This window comes from Sporobolomyces salmoneus (genome assembly GCF_050403485.1).
Source record: "Sporobolomyces salmoneus JCM6883 DNA, S_salmoneus_JCM6883_v1_ctg69, whole genome shotgun sequence".
Classification (NCBI taxonomy): Eukaryota; Fungi; Basidiomycota; class Microbotryomycetes; order Sporidiobolales; family Sporidiobolaceae; genus Sporobolomyces; species Sporobolomyces salmoneus.
The window spans coordinates 64,671-80,731 of record NW_027481094.1 but is presented as its reverse complement, the minus strand read 5'-3'; the positions used below and the strand labels follow the sequence as shown (position 1 = coordinate 80,731).

Below are 16,061 nucleotides of genomic sequence, written 5' to 3'. Positions count from 1 at the left end.
AGACTGTCTCTCAATCGCCTCGAGCTCGCCCTGACCTCGAACGAGCCGGGTAAAGAGTCACTCGATCATTCTCGTCGAAGAGAGTCGAGATCTCGCACTCGGAAGTGAAACAGAAAACTGGGTCGGAATCAATCTGACCTCGATCAAGTCACTCTCTCGTCGAGTGCTACTCGCCCTCGAGCTGCCACTGTTCCAAGTCGCTTTACGATGTTCAAGAGTCGTGAGAATGCAATCAGTTGAGAACCAACTCGGACCCTTTCGTTTGTCACTCTTTCGCCCGACTCACACTCTGCTCGATTCCGCTGTGACCTTGACGAAGTCACTCTCTCGTCCAGCTGACATCGAGCCAACCACTCTCGTATCCAGTGCGATTCTGTATACGTCGTTCGGCGCCATATAGAATCCCGCCGACAATGTCTACAGCGCGACGTTTCATATTCCGCCGATTCGCCTTTCTCATCCGCACGAAAACACTAACACAAACACGGTCGAGACCAGAAGAGAGGGCGCAAATGCGAAGAACGAATCGTTACAGATGCAGCCAGACGAGGAAACGAAATTCAACAGCGATGGTAAAAGAAAGATCATTGATACTATAGAATCTCCCAGTTTTCTTTTTCGAGCTCATGCAAGATCGATACCGTTCGAAGTGAGGTATTGAGTGAACGGAGTAGAGAATTGAGGGTTGACAGCTTGCATGAGCGCCGGAAGCTAAAGTAGCAAACGAGAAAGAGTCAGTTTTGAGTTTCTCGCTCGAAGACTTCCGACTACTCACCTTTCCGGGTTGACTAGCCGAAACAGCCTGCAATCCCTTCGCTAACCATTCCTTCGGGTCTTTACACCACGCAACCGGATCTTCTTTCGGTTTCTCACTCGCCCCCAATTTCGAGAAAGACGCTTGGTATCCTAATCCAGCGGCGGCTTCATCGAGATCGGTGATTTCGACTTCGTCGTCTGCTGCGGAGGTCGTCTTGGAGATGGCGAGAGGGAGAATGAGGAGTTTGAGCAGGGATTCCATCGTTGCTGACCTGTACGACGATTATGGATCTCAACCTGATGCACTCGGCAAGAGATTGAAGCGTAACGACGTACCAGACTCGAACATGAGGTTCGTTGAGCATTTTCGAACTACGAGTGAGGAGGTTCGTCAAGCCGACGACTACGAGTTTTCGATCTTTCGTCGGAACTTTTTGAGCTTCAGGCAAAAGAACGGGCAAAACTTGGGCGAAGAGTCTGTTATACCGCACACACGCGATAAGCACCAGTGACTCGTGCATGAGGAAGAGAGGTGCAAGCTTACCCAGGTTGAGGTTGAACTCCATCTAACATTCCGATCGCGCCATCCGCGTCGAGTCCTTCCTTCTGAATCGCAGCGGCGAAACAGATGAACTTCAAAAGACCTTGAGAGAACTTGTCAGTCTTGGAACCTTGCAGCCGGGTTAGAAGGAGGACGAAGATCGGAGTCGAAAGGTATTGAGAGAGGTTTGCGCTGATCAATCGACGAGCTGTCAATGCCACGATTCTGTGTCGATAGAGACTAGAAAGAGTGACATACAGAGGAACGCATTCGAGTAGAGCTTCGAGTAGTTCGAACCCGTATTGATCGTTCGCCTTTGATTGAATCAAATGTTGGAAGATTCCAAGCATCGGAGTCACCTGATTCGCCGCAACGATCTGATTCGCCCCTCTCGACAAGAACGCACGTAGCAATCTCACGAGGGCAGGGATGTTTCCTCGAGATTCCCACAGAGTCGGAGTGAGGAGAGGAGGGAGGAGAACTTTGTACGATTCGGGCATGTCGGACGGAGGGTGGGTTTCGAGTAGTTGGGACAGGATTTGGAATACGAAGGGAGTGAATTCGGAAATGTCTTGTTGGAGGATAATGTGGAAGGGAGGGAAAAGAGCGTTTTCGAAGGTAGACAAGGTCGAAGGGTTTCCGGCCGTAACGAATCTAAGATCCTCGTGCACAAGAGGTCAGCTCGAAGACCTTCAGTACGAGCAGAAGAGTCGATGTAGCTTACCGAACGAGAGCAGAGATACTCTCGAAAGTGAAATGGTTGAATTTCGGGTTCGAAGGGTTCTTACTGATCTCGCCGAGAATGCCAACGAGGTGTTGAAGCACGGTGCCGTACGAAGGAAGAAGAGATTGTCGAGCAGTGATAATGACTCGCATAGCGGCTGTTTCGCGCGCAAGTATCGTCAGTCTTGGTCCGAGGCTGAGAGAAGAGGGAGCGATTTGAGCGAACACTTCATTAGGTTATCGTTTGCGGCGATCTGTTGAGGAGAAGTTCCACTCTCAATGATCTTGAAGAGAGCGTTGAGGATACCCTCTGCGTGATCGCGAATGTCGGCTTGACCGAAACTGCACGAGAGAGAGAACGAATCAGTTTCACGATCTCTGTCAGAGAGATCGATTGAGAGACTCACAGGAAAGCACCCTCTTGTTTGATGTAAAGGATACGTTCGATCGTGAGAGCGGCGTAGGTATGAATAACGAAAGCGGGATTTTGAAGATGAGGAATCAAGAGAGGGAGAACCGAAAGAAGTTGTTCCTTCGTAAGCTATCAACGCTCACTCAAGCCGAGTCAGTTTCCAACTCTTCTACAACGCCAAGCAGAATGGAAACTCACTTGGTTTCGGAAAGTATACAAGAATTTGATCGCGTCCGCCTGAATGATCGGATGAACGCTTCCAGCAGGAGCTTGTAAATCGGCCAAGATATGTTCCGAGAAGAACTTGATGACATCTACGAGGGCATTCGTCGAGGTGACACCTTGTTGGAGGGTAGAACCTCGAGAGGCGATTGAGGTGAGGAGGAAAATCGCAGTATCTTTCGATTTCCAGTTGGTTTGAGGGTTCGAAGCGTATTGCTGCACAATACGAGAGTCGTTCAGCAACACGCTCGAAAGTGAACGAGGCGATTGCGACGACTCACCTGTAGGTAGACCGAGATGTATTGAGTAACGATTTGGGTGACTTGGGCTTCGAATTGTTCCATCAAAGCCTTTGTGAAATCTGAAGCGGCTTGTCGTCTCGTCTCCGAGTCTGTCATTACGAAAGAAGGTCAGGGAACTTTTGCTTGAGGCGAGAGAGTAGAGATTCACTGACTGGCACTCTCCAAATCCCTCCTCACGTATTCAGCGGGATCATCCTCGAACAATTCCTCCTCGAAAGTACGCAGAGTCATATTCGGTAAGACAATCTTCTCGCAGAACGCCTCGAGAGTCGATTGAGCTTCGAAGAGTGATCGTTGAGAGGGCATTCGAACAACCGTACCGAGGAAAGAAGTCGCTTTCGAAACGAGCTGTGATTGACCAAACCACTTTCAGTTAGCTACGAATAACAACTGAACGGTGTAGGAAGGGTACTCACACCATCGTATTTGACTCCCGACCCAAGTTTCGTAAGTAATCCCCAAGTCTTTTCAACAAAAGGACCCAAATAACCTCCCTCACCAAACGCATCCAAATACCTCAAACTATACAACTGAGCAATCTCACAGATCTCTGCCTTCGCGCTCTCCAAATCGCCTTGTTCCTCCTCCTCGTCGTCCTCCTCCGCGGGAGTCGGGAAAGGAGTCGAGTAATCGAGATATTTGAGTAAAAGGGGCATGAATTCTCCTAGGCGGTCTTCGAAGAATTCGGGCAAATCTTGGGAGTTCAAGTCGTGGTAGATTTGAAGGAGGTAGAGAAGCGTTTTCAGGACGAGAGCGTGTTGGTCGGGAGTTAAACCGGAAGTAGAGAGAATTGAATCGGTTTGCTGCGAACAATTGAGAGATTGTGAGGACTTGGGTGATTGGCACCACGAGGAGGAGGATGAAAGCTCACTTGGAAAAGGGAGAGGAAAGGAGCACAGAATCGTTCGAGAACGAACTTGATCTCGAGGAAAAGGTCGTCCGTTCGGAATTCGGATCGCCATCTATTCAACTCGCATCAGTCTTTGAAGTTCCTCAGATCTCGACGACATTGAGTAGCTCACCTTCTGAAGATGGAGTGAGCAGTCTGAAGAACTGCATTGTTGACGACGAAATCGGTAGGAGAAAGTGATTGAACAAGTTGCTACGAAATCCACTCCTGCGTCAGCTCGATTCAAGCTCGTCTCACATGGGAATGCACTCACATCAATCAAACCTTGCCAGTTGTCAGGGAAATCTGCTTCAGCCATGATTGCGATCGCTTCACCGACTTGAACTTGTAGCGCCGGTTCAGACGAAAGGGAGATCATGATGGGTACTACAGATTGTTTCAACTGATCCGCAGTAGCTTGAGTCAAGGGTGTAGGTGCTTCCTCGATCTAGATTGCAGCCTCACAGCGAGAGTTAGTTGAGATCGGAGAATGAAACTTTGGGAGAGACACTCACACCATAGTTGGCACGAATCCAACCTTTGAAATTGACTACTGCAGCTTGTCTGTACGCTTTTGGTGTATTCGCATCCTGCGCGAGTTGGAGGATCAAAGGAGCGAAAGCGGGTTGAGACTGCAGTTGAGTGAGCTCGCGTTCTGCTGTTCGACGGGTGGTAGGGTCGGGTGACAAGGTGGACCCGAGGATGTTGACTAGTTGCTGTGTGTCAGCCATGTCGAGTAGAGTCGAGTGGTAGCAGGTGAGAGGAGAGCAATGCCGCGAGTCGTTCAACTTTTTCGTCGATATTTTTCGTCTTTTTCTTCCACTGCTAGCTCGAGGCCTTGTATGAGTCTCGTGTAGCTGTGTTCATGGACAGGGGGCTGCCGGCTCGCCGGCAAATTTGGGGAATTTATCGACTCTCAGATTTCCGTAGCTCGTGCAACCTCGGGCGCACGCTACCGAGATCGGGGTGTTGTCACATCAGGTAATTTCACATAGCTTTGACTCATCGAGTATCGAGAAGCGAGAGAAGCAGAAACAAGTACGAAGAAAAGAAGGAAACGGAGAACTATACAAAGTCGAGCTAATGCTGCGAGCCCAAACGACCTTCACTCAATCCAGTGAAATCGAGGAGAGTCGGTTCAGTGAGCACCCGACCCAGGTTGAGCGGTCGCGGTCGTTTGACCGGTCGAGGCCGATTGGGAAACGTCGATGTGTCCAGCTCCTTTTTGTCCGTTCTTGCGCTTCTTCTTGTAGTCGTTGATCGCGGCTTTGATCGCGTCCTCACTAGACAGAGTCCGAGAAGGTCAGATCGTTCAGAATCGCGGCGAGAGCGAGTGCACGAGGAAGAGGGAGAAGAGAGAGGCGGGAAAACTTACGCCAACATGGAACAATGTAGTTTAACGGGAGGAAGGCACAATTCCCTCGCGATTTCGGTATTCTTGATCGCTCCCGCCGCTTCCAACGATAGACCTTTGACTCGTTCAGTCATGTACGAAGAAGAAGCGATCGCGGATCCACAACCGAACGTCTTGAATTTAACGTCCGAAATGATCCCGTTGTCGTCGACTTGGATCATGAGTTTCATGACTGTTCAGAGGGAACGTAGGAGCATCGAACAGAAGATGGGAGAGAGAGTAGGAAAAGTGAAATGAGTGATTCGACTCAAGTACTCGCGATATGGAGAGAGAGATAACTTACCATCACCACAAGCGGGAGCACCAACGAGTCCAGATCCTACGTTGATGTTGTTCTTGTCGAGAGAACCGACCTGTTTCAACGAGATGAATTACCGAGCGAAAGTTATAGTCAGCATTCACTCTGATGAATCTCGTAATGCTACCATGTCCTAGTATCTCCCTATCTGATGCCTGGCCGAGCCCTATGAGTCCTCTCCCAACTAGCTTGTTGCGCCACTTCCAAAAGATCTCATCTGATTCAGAACTCTTGATGAACCCATCCCACTCTTCCCGCCACTCCGAGCGATCCGGGAGGGTATACTTACATTACGGGGCTTCTCGTAGTGGTCGATAACCTATCAGAATGCCACGAGTCTCGTCAGTGTCGAGTCTCGGAAAGATGAGATCAGTTTGAACTCACCTTTTCGTGGTAGTGACGGGCTTGAGGGAGTGCGATACGGAACGCAGAAGGCGTACGGAGTGCAGTCGCGGCGATACGGGCGGTAGGAGTACGGATGGCGGAGAACATGATTTTTCGAGGTTAAGAGTGGAGGAGAGAGGAGAGTTCGCGAGTTTCGCAACTCTGTCATCTCGCAATGAAGCGGTTTCTCCTTCTTCCCGCTCTCAAGGTTACTGTAGATCACTCGTCTCACGGTAGGGCATACGAGTTGAGGCAGAGCACTGGAGTTGCAAAGATAAAAGATGGTACAGTCTATTCGAAACACGAAATTCCCTTTTTCTCTTCTCTAATCTCACGCAACCCATTCCCTCGCCGACTCGAACAGAGTAGCCCAAGGACCACGTCCCTTCCATTTCTTCGAATCCTGCGACGGATGCCACGAGTTTGACGACAAGTGTACCGAACGTTCCGGGTGCGGCATGAGCGCGAGCACTCGTCCTCCGAGCGCCTGAACTCCTGCGAGTCCTCCTGGCGAACCGTTCGGGTTGTAAGGGTATCGTTCGGTCGGTCGTCCTGATGGGTCGACGTATCGAACTCCGATTGAAGCGGCGGCGGATTCGGGAGTCGAGGGAGGGAGGAACGTTGCGCGACCTTCTCCGTGAGCGACAGCGACGGGGAGGGAAGAACCGGCCATCTTGCGGAGGAAGATGGAGGATTGAACCGAGGGGGAATCAACGATTTCGACCTGAGAAACTCGACCTTCGAATCGTCCCGACAAGTTTTGTTTGAAGTACGGCCAGTTCTCGGCGCCGGGGATGAGATCTCGAAGTTGAGAGAAGAGTTGACATCCGTTGCAGACGGCGAGGGCGAACGTGTCTTGTCGGTCGTTGAAGAATTTCGAGAACTCCTTTCGAGCGCGATCGTGAAGGAGGATCGATTTCGCCCATCCGTTTCCGGCCCCGAGGACATCTCCGTACGAGAATCCTCCACACGCGGCGACTCCCCTGAAGTCGTCGAGAGAAACCTTGCCCGAGATGAGATCCGACATGTGAACGTCGACCGAGGCGAAACCGGCTTGCGAGAACGCCCACGCCATTTCGATGTGACCGTTGACTCCTTGTTCTCGGAGGATCGCGACCTTGGGACGATCGTTGAGCGAAGTGAGGCGTTCGAGGAAGGGATCGGCGACGTTGACCGAGGGATCGAAAGAGAGGTTGTAGTAGAGACCAGTGTTGTCCTCGCGAGAGATGTTCTCGTACTCCTCGAGAGCGCCGGCAGGACTGTCACGAAGTGATTGCATCTTGTACGAAGTTTCGGCCCATTGGGATTGAAGTTGAGCCCGAGTCGACGACCAAAGAAGCGATCCTCCCGAAGCGATGCTGATAGCTTGGTCTTCACGATCGGTACCGACACGACCGACGGGGATGATAGAGGTCGAAGGGAAACCGGCGTGGACGAAGACTTGAGAGAAGGCAGCAACGTCGGATTGACGAACTTGGAAAACGGCTCCCAATTCCTCGTTGAAGAGAGCGGCGATCGCATCGTCGTCCTTCTTGAACGAATCGACCATGATTTCGGCTCCAACTCGTCCTGATCAACAACGTGAAACGATGTCAGTACTGAGTTGAGAAGAGCGCGAAAGGGAATGAAGGACTGACCAGCGAAGCACATTTCGAAGATAGTAGTGAGGATACCTCCGTCTGATCGATCGTGGTAAGCGAGAACAGTTTGAGGTTGTTCCGCGCGGATCTTTTGACATCCTTCGAGGAAAGACTTGAGGACCTTGGCGTCTTCGACGTCGGGAGCTTCACTACCGATTTGTTTGAAGACTTGAGCGAGAGCGGATCCTCCAAGACGTTGTTTACCGTTGGCGAGGTCGAAGAAGACGAGGACGGTAGACTCCTTCTCGGGGCTGATTTGGAGTTCGGGAGTCCAAGTGTTGTCGACGTTTCGAACGGGAGAGAAGGCGGTAACGATGAGGGAAGTGGGAGCCGTTACGGTCTTTCGTTCGCCGGACTTTTCGTCGTTCCAGCCCATCGACATCGACATCGAGTCTTTTCCGACCGGGATCGAAACGCCGAGTGCGGGACAGAGGTCCATACCGATCGCTTGAACTGCCTCGTAGAGTTTCGCTCCTTCGTCTCCGTAGGATGCGGCGCACATCCAGTTGGCGGAGAGTTTCGTGTGAGCGAGGGAGGTGAAATCGGAAGCGGCGAGATTGAGGAGAGATTCGGCAACGGCCATACGAGCGGAAGCTCCAGCCGAGAGGAGAGCGAGAGGAGTTCGTTCTCCCATCGCCATAGCTTCTCCAGCGACGACGTCGAATCCGTAGGTGGCCCGAGTGACTGCGACATCGGCGACGGGGACTTGCCAAGGACCGACCATTTGGTCGCGAGCGACGAGACCACTGATCGTTCGGTCTCCGATGGTGATGAGGAATGATTTCGATCCGACGGAAGGAAGGTGAAGGACGCGGTCGACGGCATGATCAAGGATGGAGCGAGTCGAGTCGAGCTTGGGGAGGTAGGAAGTGAGGGACGAGTCAAAGGTGTCGCGAGGTTGGGCAGTAGTGACGGCAGTTCGAGACATGCGAGGAGGTTTACCGAAGAGGAGGGACATGGGGAGGTTGATCGCGTCTTGTCCGAGGAGGCGGTCGGTGACGACGAGCTTCTGTTCCTCCGTGGCGACTCCGACGATAGCGTAAGGGCATCGTTCCCGTTTCGCAATCGTTTCGAAAACTTCCCTGTTCTCGGTACCGACGGCGAGAACATACCTCTCCTGCGACTCGTTACACCAGATCTCCATGGGCGACATTCCAGGGTCGTCGACGAGGACATCTCGGATCTCGAATTTACCTCCGAGATCGGCATCGTGAACGAGTTCGGGAAGAGCGTTCGAGAGTCCTCCTGCTCCGACATCGTGAACGGATTGAATCGGATTCTTCTCGCCGAGGGAGACGCAGGTGTCGAGAACTTGTTGACAACGACGTTGCATTTCGGGATTCTCTCGTTGGACCGAGGCGAAATCGAGAGCGGCCGAACTCGAACCGGATGCCATCGATGAAGCTGCTCCTCCTCCTAGACCGATCAACATTCCGGGTCCTCCAAGTACGACGAGGTGAGCTCCAGGAGTAATCCTGTCCTTCAAGGCGAATTGAGGTCGAACGTTTCCGTAACCACCTGCGATCATGATCGGTTTGTGGTATCCCCTGATCTCACTCGACTTTTGTCCTGCCTTATCCAACGCGGGGATCTCCTCCGCGAACGTCCTGAAGTATCCCGTCAATCCAGGTCGACCAAACTCGTTGTTGAACGCGCTCGAACCGAGAGGACCTTCGATCATGATGTCGAAAGCGGAAGCGATGTGAGCGGGTTTGCCGAAGTCGGTTTCCCAAGGTTGTTCGAAGTCGGGGATACGAAGGTTCGAGACGGTGAATCCAGAGAGACCAGCTTTGGGACGAGATCCACGACCAACGGCTCCCTCGTCTCGGATTTCTCCTCCAGATCCAGTTGCAGCTCCTGGGAAGGGAGAGACGGCAGTCGGGTGGTTGTGAGTTTCGACTTTGATAAGGATTGGCATGTGTTCTTCGGAGGCTTGGTAGACAGGGAGGGAGGAAGCGGAAGAAGGGGCAGCGGCGAATCGAGGTACGACGGAACCATCGATGACGGCGGCATTGTCGGAGTAAGCCGAGATCGTGTGTTCGGGAGTGAGTTTGTGGGTGTTGCGAATCATGGCAAAGAGGGAGAGGTCTTGTGCTTGACCGTCGACGACCCAGGCAGCGTTGAAAATCTTGTGTCGACAATGTTCCGAGTTTACTTGAGCAAACATGAAGAGTTCAACGTCGGTCGGATCTCGACCGGAAGCGGAAGAGGCAAGGAAAGATTCAACGAGGTAATCGAGTTCTTCTCCTCCGAGCGCGAGTCCGAGTTCTTGGTTCGCCTTGACGAGTTTCTCTTTCGCGTCTGCAACCGACTTGCCTTGAAGTTCGATAGATTTGAGAGGACCAGGTTGACCGCGTTCGAAGAGGGACTTGGGTTCGGGAGCAGAGTCGAGGAGGAGTTGGGTCATCCGGTCGTGAAGGAAATGAGCGACGTCTCCGAGGTCGGAAACTTGAAGGGCTTTGTCGGACTTGACGACGAAGATAAGTCCACGTTCGATCCGTCGTACGACTCCGTCTAGGGTGCACATCTTTGCGATATCGGTAGCCTTACTCGACCAAGGAGAGATAGTTCCGGCTCGAGGAACGACCCAAATTGCCTCTGAAGCTTTTCCTGTCTTGATCGCCGAGTCGACCTTCGCGCGGGTTCCCTCTAGAGCGTAGTCGTCTCCATATTTCAGTAGGGCGTCAAGAACTTTGCGTTCGGAAGAGGTAGAGTCGGCGAGAGATTGAGCGGCAGAGGGAGTTTCGGGTTCGACGAAATGAAGGAAGACGGCGTCGACGGAGGAGATAGAGGGGTTAAGGGTCTGGATTCGTGAGAGAAGGGCAGCTCGTTGAGGAGGGTGAAAGACGGAAGCTCCGGGAAGGACGAGCATGATCTGCAAGAAACGAAAATCGAAAATTGAGCGAAATATAGACGGAGTCTCGTCAAGTCGAGCTTACGTCTGGATGAGCCCTTGGCGCTACATTTCGGCGAGTTAGCTATCGTATGCAAGAGTTTATTGGGCAGTGGGAGAGACTCACCTCGAGTTGAGAGTTAGTTGCGAGTCAAGAGAGTCCCTTCGATTCTTCGTCGTCTAAGCAAGCCTGACTGCTCAGAGAAAGATTCAGTCAGCTCCATGAACTCTTTTACACAAGCTCTCGTGTTCTGTCCAGCTGCTGTTGAGCCACTGTGCTGCATTCTTCACCGCTTTTCTGATCAACCTCGAATCTCCTCCGAATCGGTCCCAGGCTCAGGCAAACCACCTGTATCAATCTTCCCATAGCTTGACACAGTCTTGTCGGGCTCCGGCCATCCGTTTCGCTCGATGCTCTCCAGTTACCCCGCTTCCATCTTTCTTCATCTCCTTCCTCCCTCTTCAAAGCCACTGACACTCCCTTCGACGAGCGGTGAGAGACTCACTGTATGAGAGTTGAGCTCAGCGTATTCAGATAGCCCGGCGTTCTGGCGAGTTGAGCGAATGAGATGGAGAACCAGAAAAAACTTTTTGAACTCGTTTGTTTCGCTTTGACTCTCATCTCGAAAGCAGTGTAAGTAGTCTGCTCGTTGCAGAGTAGACATGTGATACAGAGTTTGAAAGCGAACTACCGTACCTGGAGAAAATCCGAGGTGATAAGGAGAAATCTGTCCGTCGCAGTCCGCGCGCAAAACCCGGCGAAGAAGTGACTCTACCTCGAGCTCATTGTCGTCGAGAGAGCGTCCCGAAAGCTCCCGGAAGTATCTCTGTAAGTCTCAGCAGAGAAACCTGGCGAAACCTCCAACTCCGCGGATAGTCAAGTTTCTTCGCTAGCTTCAGCTCCGCCCCTTCAGCTTCTAGCGACACTGAAGCAGCCTAGAGAGTGGCGACAAAGTCCCTGTCGAACTTGTGAAAGCGATCAGAAGCGACAAAATTCTGAAAATGAGTTGACATTGTCCACCTCCCTCGCCTCCCCACCAGCGCATCTTACGACCTATCAAATCATCCGTAGAGCTATTAAAAGCACTCACGGCACGCGACTGGACTCCCAACAGCTCTTCTCGACTCTCAGACCTCACTTCTCTCTCTCGCTCAACAAAGGGCTGTGCAGCGAGACGACAGCCTCGGGAGGAGCCCTGATAGGGTGCGGGAGATACTGGAGATCCTGAGTGAGTGTCTCTATACCTCTGTAGGACTCGCAGAGAGCCTCCTCTGCGTCGGCTGATCAAGCAACATTTCTCTGTCTCTCTCTCGTCCACGCGCGCCTGATCAGGGCACGATGGTACAGTGGCTATGTGTGGCAGAGAAACCTTCGATTGCGAAATCGATAACTCAGATCTTGTCAGGCGGAAACTTTCAAACTGTGAGCGGACTTGAGTCGAGTTTCCAGGCCGTTCTAGCTGACCTTGCTCCCATCGCTCGTTCACAGCGAGACGCTCGACATCCACCATGGATCAAGAACTACAACTTTTCGTATCGAATGGGGAACGGACCTGGATTCACGAATTTCGTCGTCACGGCAGTCGCGGGACACTTGACAAGTAACGATTTCGACGACGCCTACCGAGGATGGCAAACTTGTGACCCCGTAGACCTTTTCGATGCTCGAGTCAAGACGTTCGTCACTCAGGTCAGTACATATCTCATTCCATTATCGTCTTCACCGTGAGCTGAACTCCGATTCGTGAATCTACAGGATCGCGATCACAAAGGAATCGAGCAGAACCTGACTACCGAAGCGAGGAAAGCGACTCACTTGATGATCTGGACGGATTGCGATCGAGAAGGAGAATTCATCGGTTCTGTCGTCGCCGAAGTTTGTCGAAAAGCGAATCCTCGAATCGTCGTCAAACGAGCTCGTTTCAGCGCAATCATTCCCGCGTACGCTTTCCCTCTCTCCCATTATCGATCGTGTGTAAGCTGACCAGGAACATGTCTCGTAGCCAAATCAATCAAGCCTGTCGAAATCCGGTCGATCTCGACATGGCTCAAGCGAACGCTGTCGCGGCGAGGATGGAACTGGATCTTCGAGTTGGCGCAATCTTCACTCGTACTCAATCTCTCGAACTTCAAAAACGAGTCAACGCCCTCGCCGATATGCTCATCTCCTACGGTATGACTTCTTTTCCCTCTTCCGCAAGCAGAACTGACCTTGCATCGTTATTCTCACAGGACCTTGTCAATTCCCGACCCTTGGTTTCGTCGTCGATCAATACGAACGAGTACAAGCTTTTATTCCCGAACCGTTCTGGCACATCCACGTTGGAATCGTTCGAGACGATTCGACAACGAGTTTCACCTGGAGAAGAGGACGACTCTACGATCATCCAGTCGCTCAAGTGATCTTCGACATGTGTGAAGCTCAACCGACGGCGACCGTACTGTCTCAGCAAACGAAACCGACTCAAAAATGGTGAGTTCTCGCTTCCCGTTCGCTTCGACTTCATCCAATGTCGCTGACCTCCTTCCTCTTCGATAGGAAACCTTTGCCTCTCACAACCGTCGAGCTTCAGAAGACTGGTTCTCGATTGCTTCGAATGACGCCCAAACGAATCCTCGAAGTGAGTCCCTCACTGCTTCGTCCTTGTATCGCCGCGCTAATTCAGCCCTCGCAACTCTCTCAGATCGCAGAACAGTTATATCAGAAAGGTATCCTCAGCTATCCTCGAACGGAAACGGATCAATTCGATCGAGATTTCAACTTTCACGAACTGATTCAGAAACAAACGGGAGATGGAGCCTGGGGTCAATTCGCCGACAAGTGAGCTGCTCTTCTCCTTCATCCTCACTCTGAGCATACCGTTGACTCCAGTTGAACAGCTTGCTTAACGCGAATGGGTTCGAACGACCTCGCAACGGGAAAAAGAACGACAAAGCTCATCCTCCGATTCATCCAACTTCCTACGTCAACAACCTCACTGGAGACGACAAACGCGTCTATGAACTCATAGTCCGACGATTCTTGGGCTGTTGCTCGAAGAATGCTCGAGGAAGTGAGACAACTGTCGAGATCGAAATCGCTGGCGAGCATTTCTCAGCAAAAGGTTCGTCAAGATTGCCTTTCTGTTCCAATTTGTCGACTCGCGCTCATCTGTTACTTTGTGTACTAGGTCTCATCGTTCGAGAGCGCAACTATCTGGACGTGTACATCTACGACAAATGGACAGGTAATTATCTCCCGGATTTCCAGATTGGCGAACAATTCGAGTCCGACGAACTCGAACTCAAAGAAGGGACGACCTCTCAACCCAACTTACTCACTGAAGCTGATCTCGTCAGTCTCATGGACAAGAACGGAATCGGTGAGCCCTCATGTCACAGTTTCGTCTCGCGTCGAAAGACTCATGTTTCGTTTTGTAGGTACCGACGCTACAATCGCCGAACACATCGCAAAGATTATCGATCGAGAGTATGTCATGAAACAGAAAGAAGGCAGGGTCGAATACCTTCTCCCGTCGACGTTGGGGATCGGTCTCGTCAAAGCTTATGATCGAGTCGGTCTCGAAAACTCTCTCACAAAACCTCACCTTCGTCGACTCGTGAGCCCTTTGACTTTTCTCACGACTTTATGTTGTACTAATTGCGCACTCGTACTCTCTGCAGACTGAACAACGCATGGTTTCGATTTGCGAGGGAACGAAAACGAAAGCCGAAGTCGTCGCTCAAACCCTCGAGGAGTACCGGGAAGTCTTTGTTCGTACGAGACAACAGATGATCGCATTCGTCGCTGTGAGTCCTGCTACAATTCTCTGGGTCCATCGCGAGAAGCGGCTCACGCTTTTCGACTTTCCGCAGGCCGTTCGAGAATACGTCGAAGGTCAAGCTGGGGCTGCAGGAGCTAATGGAAACGGTAGAGGAGGAGGAGGCGGCGGTGGAGGAAGGAGGGGAGGAAGAGGAAACGATAGCGATGACGAAGATGATTCGGATGCAGGGGATCCACCTCAAGGTGCGGCTGCTCGACAGAGAGGGAGGGGAAGAGGGAGAGGTACGGCAGCTACTCCAACCCGCGGTAAGGGGAGGGGAGCAAGTGCCGGGGCCACGAGAGGAGGGAAAACGACTGCCGCGAAGAGGAAACGAAATGATGACGATGGTAAGTTCTCTTTGTCCTCCTCGATGACTCGAGCTCTTTCTCACGCTCTCGTCCTTCCGTTGTAGACGGTCCTTCTGGCTACGACAACGATGGATCGGCACCAAACTGCAAGTGCGATCTTCCTGCCGTCTCTCGCGTCGTTTCGAAAGAAGGCGGAAACAAAGGCCGCTCGTTCTGGGGGTGTTCGAAACCTATGGACGAAAGCTGCAAGTTCTTCGAGTGGCAAGACGAGCCGAACGGAGGTGGAGGAGGAGCAGTGAGAGGTCCAGCTCGTCCGGAACCGAAGAGACGACCTCCGCAACAAGCAGCTCAGGTGATTTCCCACTCAGCGCCTCTCAAGTAGCATTGAGCTCATCCGTTTGCTCTTCCGGCAGCGCTCTGGTGGTCATGGCGGTGGAACCGCTCAAGTTTTGTTCGACTCAGGAGCACTTCGCTGCGATTGTGACCTGACTCCGAAACTGCTCACCGTTTCGAAAGAGGGTGAGCCGAGCCCTCGCTTCCCTGACTCTGTTCACCTGACACACAGCTCATCTTCTACTCTTCTTCGCTGTGGCAGGTCCCAATCAAGGTCGTACATTCTTCAAATGTCCCTCGATCTCGAAAACCTCGCAATGCGGTATGTTCTGCTGGGCGGACGAAGCGCCACAAGTCACTAGTGGAGGCGGAGGAGGTGCGAGTGGATTTGCCGGCGCGAGCAATTCAGGAGGAGGAGCTTCTGATCGAAACTGTTTCAATTGCGGTCAAGGTGAGTTTTCCGTATCCCGGTTTCATTCGAGCTCTGACTGAGGTAATTCCTTTATAGACGGCCATTGGGCGAAAGACTGTCCCTCTTCTGCTTCTCGTAGCGGAGGAGGAGCTGTTGGACCTAGTCGAGGGAGCGCTGGAGGAGGTCAATCAGGAGCTTGTTTCAAATGTGGCGAAGGTGCGTGACGCTTTCTACGCTACGTCTCCCTCTCCGTACTGACTCTCGCTTTGACGACTCGAAAAGAGGGTCACTGGAGCTCGAACTGCCCAAATCAACCCGAATCAGGAAATGGCGGATCCGGAGGAGGGGGAGGAGGCAGCAATTACTCGTGTTTCAAAGTGCGTTCTCTTCCCTCTCATCCCCTGAGCAACTCGAGAGCTGACCTTGATACCCAAATCTCGATGTTCAGTGCGGAGAGCGTGAGTTGCAACTTCCATCGTTCTCTTTTCTTTCTCGATCTTTTCAAACTAACGTTCTCCTTCGGTTTCCACGCAGCCGGTCACTTCTCCAATGCTTGTCCGGACGAGTCTGGACAAACCGGGTATTCTGCCGGTAGTCGAGGGCGAGGAGCAAGTCGAGCAAGAGGCTCGTCGCGTGGAAGAGCAAGAGGAGCGGGTAGAGGCAGAGCTCGAGGAGGAGGTCGTGGCAGGGGAAGAGGCAGAGCTGATTCAGAGTGAAGCTGGATTTCTGTA

General features: G+C 52.2%; 4 protein-coding genes across 4 annotated transcripts; 1 reads left to right on the top strand and 3 right to left on the bottom strand.

The window, feature by feature from the left end:
* Positions 1–624: 624 nt before the first annotated feature.
* On the bottom strand, positions 625–4,576 carry CSE1 (importin-alpha export receptor; the record flags this gene model as incomplete). The annotated part of the gene is made up of 16 exons (XM_076634741.1): positions 625–711; positions 776–1,028; positions 1,093–1,233; positions 1,301–1,489; positions 1,556–1,951; positions 2,022–2,178; positions 2,247–2,362; positions 2,428–2,561; positions 2,631–2,870; positions 2,936–3,045; positions 3,109–3,304; positions 3,373–3,759; positions 3,828–3,918; positions 3,979–4,058; positions 4,120–4,293; positions 4,361–4,576. 16 exons carry the CDS (start codon positions 4,574–4,576, stop codon positions 625–627), a joined length of 2,967 nt encoding a protein of 988 aa, XP_076485302.1.
* Positions 4,577–4,983: 407 nt separating this feature from the next.
* On the bottom strand, positions 4,984–6,049 carry JCM6883_004048 (iron-sulfur cluster assembly scaffold protein; the record flags this gene model as incomplete). Its single annotated transcript, XM_076634740.1, has 5 exons — positions 4,984–5,128; positions 5,221–5,431; positions 5,543–5,612; positions 5,847–5,876; positions 5,942–6,049. 5 exons carry the CDS (start codon positions 6,047–6,049, stop codon positions 4,984–4,986), a joined length of 564 nt encoding a protein of 187 aa, XP_076485301.1.
* A 223-nt stretch (positions 6,050–6,272) lies between these two features.
* On the bottom strand, positions 6,273–10,453 carry ADE6 (phosphoribosylformylglycinamidine synthase; the record flags this gene model as incomplete). Its single annotated transcript, XM_076634739.1, has 2 exons — positions 6,273–7,510; positions 7,579–10,453. 2 exons carry the CDS (start codon positions 10,451–10,453, stop codon positions 6,273–6,275), a joined length of 4,113 nt encoding a protein of 1,370 aa, XP_076485300.1.
* Positions 10,454–11,813: 1,360 nt separating this feature from the next.
* Positions 11,814–16,046, top strand: TOP3 (DNA topoisomerase 3; the record flags this gene model as incomplete). Its single annotated transcript, XM_076634738.1, has 19 exons — positions 11,814–11,897; positions 11,964–12,164; positions 12,231–12,415; positions 12,478–12,647; positions 12,707–12,947; positions 13,014–13,095; positions 13,159–13,295; positions 13,355–13,578; positions 13,645–13,836; positions 13,895–14,073; positions 14,138–14,263; positions 14,330–14,624; positions 14,690–14,937; positions 14,999–15,104; positions 15,181–15,369; positions 15,427–15,546; positions 15,613–15,707; positions 15,779–15,788; positions 15,865–16,046. 19 exons carry the CDS (start codon positions 11,814–11,816, stop codon positions 16,044–16,046), a joined length of 3,066 nt encoding a protein of 1,021 aa, XP_076485299.1.
* Between the last annotated feature and the right edge of the window lie 15 nt (positions 16,047–16,061).